A 5,783-nucleotide genomic window follows, 5' to 3' on the forward strand; every position below is an offset into this window, starting at 1 on the left:
GGTCGTCCCAGTGCACTAGCCCCAAGCATCCAGTATCGTGCATCGAACCTGGACTGGCAACTCGTTTCTTACATGATATTTTACATGTTTCAATGCCATTCTCCCAAATCTTCCCACCCTCTCCCTCTCCCACAGAGTCCATAAGACTGTTCTATACATCAGGGTCTCTTTTGCTGTCTCGTAGCACACAGGCATCTCTTGGCCTGGCTGAGAAGTTGGCTCAACAGTGAGCAGCCTTTAAACAACTTGTATGTATTTGAGTTTCAGAGTTAAAGGAACAACAGTAGTTTGGGGAATGATTACCCAGACTCCATAGTGAAAGTTTGTATCTTCTGTTCTGAATTGGTCAGATTTGCAGAAGTGCCCTCGTGCCTTGGAAAAATACATGTGTAATAATAATGATGATAGTCCTGTGTCTGGCGCTCCACATTTCATAGCAGGCCCACTTGCACATGTGTCCATTAGATCCTGAAAATAGCCCTGTCTAAGTTCTTCAAAAGCCTGGGCCTGGCTTGCACTGAGGCCCAGAGAGCTAGACTTCAGGACTATAGCTCTGGCCCATGGAGAAAATCTCCGTCTTCTAGAACTGATTCTAGTGCGCTCCAGTAGCTTTCCTTTTAGAGAGAATAGCCAATAAGCAGAATGTAATTCCCATGTCTCCTATTTATCAGTGTATAAACACGGTTTTGGAGGCAGTTTTCCACTCCTCTGTTTAAATCCGTAGTTCTTCCTTATGACTCACTTTTCTTTGTTTCTCTAGCATCTAGTAGTTTTTAGGAAAGAGGAAATGCTCACTTTTCTGGTGACAGTTGAAATGGAAATGCTGCATATGCATTATCGTTTTTCTTATTGTGGTTGTGCGAGGATCCCATTCTCAGTAGCTCACTCGGAAAAGAAAGACAAAATTTGGAAGCCAGACATAGGAGGTGGGGGCCTATCACTTAGTTTGAATTCACTTTCAGATATTTTTTGCTTGGAATTGCGGAACATACTGTACTTAAGGCCAGAGGCAGAAGGGTGTTAAGAGACATCATCATTTGTTGAAATCTGTATTGTGGGTTTGGGCACCAGCTTTGGTAGTGTAGGTTGGCTGGAGAAGATGAGCTGAATGCTGAGAACTGCTGTGGAGATGGGGAGGGGAGTTGTTGGAAACTGCAGGTCTAGGGTTCCATCCAAGCCCCTCTCCTGCTGGGCCATGTGGTTCAGGAAATCTCTCCTTGTGGAATGGTCATCCTGCTTGGCTACACCGAGTTGACCTAGCACAGTGACTGGCAGATGCAAACACTGATATATAAGAGCAAGTGCCAGTGTTATTGGTGCACAGGGTATCACCTAGAAGCAGCCCTGGCTGGAATTGGTGGGGCGCAGAACGAAGTGGGAGAGAGCTTCTTAGGTCTGTGCTTAGGTCTTAGCACTGTGGTCCTTGAGCTCAGCAACAACCATAGTTTCTCTTTTCTTTCCTCGAAGATCCTCAGAAGGAGCCTGGTGACATGTGTAGCATAGGTACTTATTTTGGGGGTTCAAGCTCCCCTGGAAGCTAGGGGGTTTTTGTTGTTTTTGCTTTAAGTTTCCTTCTTTCCTTACATCCTTACCCCAGATGAACTCAGCTATGTAGTGATTCATTTTATTTTGTGGAAAATTCAGTCCCTTGGGGGAAAATATGGTAATACTGTTTTCAGACAGCTGTGTTTGGAAGGGAGACTGACTGAACCAGCTGGCTGGCATCATTGGAACCCAAAGACCTGCCAACTCATGGAGAGCAGCTGTTTTGGCTGAAATTCTTATCATTCTTATGACTTAGCTTCCTATATCTCAGCTTCTGACTTCTGCTTTTTAATGCATGCACAAAAGAAAGAAAACCGTGGGAAAGATTCTCATGTGTCTAGAGCCACCCATAGGCGAGGGGCATGGGGGTGCCACCACTTTCCTCTCATCACTTGTGATTATTGGGAAACAGAAGATCCAGAAGACTCCAGAGTATGAGATGATAATGAATGGGTCAATAAATGTTGATATCTTAATACAGTGGGTATATTATGCAGCCAAGAAGAATAAGGTTTGAAGATTTTTTTAATGAAGGGGGAAATGTTATAATACAATGTTAGAAGAAACATATAGGATACAAACTGTAAAAAGAATAGGATTCCAATTGTGGAGAAGTGTATTTTAACATTAAGTGAGATAACACATACAAAGCACTTGAGGTGGTACCTGACGTGGTCGATCCTCAGTTAATCACAGCTACTAGATGCAGACTGTCTAAACCACAGGAAGCATGTTGGCCTCAAGCACTGCTGTACCCAGAGTGCTGGTAGAAAGAAGATGCTCAAAAGATCTTTCCAGGCTGAATGAATTAGTGTTGTTGTTATTATATGCACTTAAAAAGAAACCTAGAAAATCTAGGGACACAGGTTTTCTATGTTATCATCTGTAATTATATTTGTAATTGTGGCAGTTTAACCTCTCTGCCTCAGTCCTTCATTATAAATGATGAGAACAGTACCTGACGCTCAGGGTCACTCAGAACTGAGTGAGCTACGTGGAAAACACATGCAGCGACTGGTCCTTAGGGAGCCAACGTTGCAGGGTGGTGACTGTAATCATGGTGAGCACCATGTAAGTGGTAGCTGTTATAATAATTCTGTCATACTTGGATCTGTAGGAAAAAAGACAAGCATTGTCATGAATTTTATCTGTCATTTTCTTCTCACCTTTTTTTTTTTAAACCGTGGACCTGTTTTGTTTTGTTTTGCAACGAAAGCTTAAAACAAAAAAGCTCATGTGAAAATAAAATTCAAATGCTAACAGTGGTTATCTCTAGATAGTGGAATTGGGAGAGTTTTTCTGTTTTCTTCTTGAAGCTTTTCTACATTTTCCAAACAGTTTGTAGTATGTATGTTACTTCTGTCATCAAGAGTTGGGGAAAACAGCCTTTTTTTTTTTCAGCTCAAAGATAACACAAAGCTGCTGAAGTATAAAAGATGGTCCAGCTAGAGATGATTGAGGATGAGAAAATGATGCCCTGTTCTGGGCTTCTTTGGTGTCATTTAAATGCATGTTTCACATCTTCAGAAAATTGTGAAGCAGTTGTTAAGAACTGGGAAATAGACCCATGGACAGTGAAGAACAGGAAAGTGATTTTGATTAATCAGTTCTAGATAAAGGTGATCAAAAAAATTTTAAGTCCTTTTCACAGACAGTGGCTACTTTTGTTGTTTTTGGAGAGAACAACAGAAAGAAGATCCATGCAAATGATAACAGAGGGGGTGGGAAGTGGAAGTGGATGGTTCGTGACCCTTGGGGTGTACTTCCAAAGGAGACTGTTCCCTGCCAGCTCCTAGAGATGCTTACAACAGAGTCCTGAACAGATGCTGATGGTCTTTTTCTTTTTCTTGCTGATTCTTAGACCCCACTAGACTTTTTAATCATACAGGTCCGGACTTGTGCTTTCTTCTGGGTTCACATTAGTGTGTAACTTTTTTATGAAACTATTTTGCAGATATTTAACACCGTGCCAGACGCGCCCCTCACCAATGCCCAACTGCACCTGTCTCGGAAGAAGAGCAGCGACTCCAAACCCCCATCCTGCAGCGAGAGGCCCTTGACGCTCTTCCACACCGTGCAGTCGACAGAGAAACGTGAGTCACTGCATAGGGTGCCCTGGGGACACCTTGGCCGCATCCCTGCTGCCCAGAGAACTCACCTCTGCCTTTGTGTGTGAGCTGCTGCCTTTTGTGTCCTTGAGGACAGTGTATTGACCATCATGCCCTCCCAGGTTCTGTGGCTGAGTAACCTCGACAGGACAGGAAGCAGGGGTGCTGAGGATGAAAGGCAAGGAGCCGCACTGTCCAGGATCCACTTTCCAGATCTCCTGTGGGCAGATAGCTGAGCCTCTTTTCCTCCAGTCACACAGTCAAAGCTTAGCTCAGGCGCTGCTTCTTCAGCCCCTCTTTTGTTATTGGCTCCGCTAGAACCAGTTTTCCTTCCTTTTCTCAGGTTGTAATTCTATGCTTATTAGCACGAGTCACGCGTACTACTGGAATGGGGCTTTCTCTGTTGGGGGACCTTGTTTGGCTTGCTTTTACTTCCCCTCCACTTCTCCCAGGCCTGGCACACAGTAGATACTTACTAAGCATGTGGAATTAATTAATAGATTAATAAGAGAGCACTACCCTCCTTTCTCCAAATAGCAGAGGGTTCTCACCATGACTGTATCAAATCTTGTTTCCAATTATGGATTTCTGTGTACTTTGTAGCAATCGGGTTACTGGGCTCTCAGATCTCCAGTGTGGCTTCTCTTCAGTTCCTGTAATGAGGGAGTTCAGTGGTGGACGAGGGGGGTTGAAGGCCCCAGCACTGCCCACAGGCAGGCAGACCTGGGCTCCTGTACCAGTGACAGTGTTTGGGCAAGCCTCCTACTTTCTCTCAGCTTCAGTTTACTTGTGTGTACAGTAGGGTTAATAGGACCTAACTCAGAGTAAAGTGATGGGGATTCAGCAAACTTATGCCGTTAAGCAGCTAGCACAGGACGTGGCAAGGATGACCGGCTGAAAGCTGCTGCCATCATCATTAGTTCCTGTTTAATCACATGCAGGAACCAAGGAGGATAAAACCGTGACCTTGTCTGTAAGGAGCTCAGGACTGAGTAACAGAAGTAGACAGGTGAATAGCTGACAGTAAGTCGGCAGATGGCTGCTCTCACAGAGACATGTGTCTTTGGGGAGGCAGGAGAACGTGATGGTTGACAGTGCCTGTGGGCACAGCGGCCTGGGTGAGAGCCTGCTCGACGCTCCCTGGCTGTGCCACGTGGGCCCGCTCTCTGCTACTGCAGGGCCTCAGACTCCTCTTCTGCAAGACAGGGATAATGGTTTTCTACCTCACAGGTTTGTTGTGAGGATTAAAGCACTTCAGATGGTGCTCCGTAAATGCTGGGGGTGTAAAAGTGCTATGATTATTATATAATTATTATATATTTTTATTTAATATATTAATATGTAGTCTGTATGCTTTTTATATATTTATACAAATATGATATGTCTGTTATGTATTATGTGATAATAACAATATTCTCTATGAGTTACAATAAAATCACAAATCAGAAAAAATTGATCCTCTTGGCTTTGAGGAGGGAAGGCATTCCATATCTGGATTGGCATCTTTCTGTTTGTTACCGAAAATGTTTTCTATCCCTTTGCCTTCCTATCATTATTCCTGAGAACAAATCTTCCCCACCTTGGAGGATCACTACTTTTAAAGAGATTGCTGTATCCCATAATGTGGCCACACCTTGGTGCATCCACTTGGGTTGTTTCAGATACCTTGTTTTTATGAATAAAGCCACTATATCGTCCTTGTAGCTGAATCTGTTCATATTTATGATTATTTCCTTAAGATAAATTCCTAGAAGAATCCCTGGGTCAGCAGATAGGTACAGTTTCAGGGCTTTGACCCCGTACTGCAATTGGCTTCCCTTCAGACAGTAGCCTGTGTTCCCCTTAAGTATCTGGCTAGGGTTGTTCTCACTGTGGTCTGTCCCAGAGAATACTTGCAACAGGCCTGGCCTCACCCTCATCTGCCACGAACACAGCATCTGGCTGTGGGGTGAGAAGCTTCTCATGTTTCCAGGACAGCCACGGTCACCTAAGGTTTTGTGCTAAGCAGTGTACGTTTGCGGCTCAGGACAGATCAGATGATATTAGTAAATTCCTCTAAGCTTGAAAAAGTGCCAGGTTGATGCTTAGATGGAAACAGAGGCAGCTATGGATTAAAGCATATTCTAGAGC

At 44.0% G+C, this 5,783-nt stretch overlaps 1 protein-coding gene across 5 annotated transcripts in view; it reads left to right on the forward strand.

Moving 5' to 3' along the window:
• The window catches only part of ARHGAP26 (Rho GTPase activating protein 26), a 476,468-nt gene that overhangs the window by 381,319 nt on the left and 89,366 nt on the right, over nt 1-5,783 (forward strand). For all 5 annotated transcript variants that reach the window (XM_010850441.1, XM_010850442.1, XM_010850443.1 and 2 more), the window contains one exon: nt 3,500-3,638. In XM_010850441.1, the coding sequence (XP_010848743.1) occupies nt 3,500-3,638 (139 nt within the window). The remainder of the gene's footprint in view (nt 1-3,499; nt 3,639-5,783) is intronic.

The sequence above is a fragment of the Bison bison genome, unplaced genomic scaffold (assembly GCF_000754665.1).
Source record: "Bison bison bison isolate TAMUID 2011002044 unplaced genomic scaffold, Bison_UMD1.0 scf7180017864291, whole genome shotgun sequence".
Classification (NCBI taxonomy): Eukaryota; Metazoa; Chordata; class Mammalia; order Artiodactyla; family Bovidae; genus Bison; species Bison bison.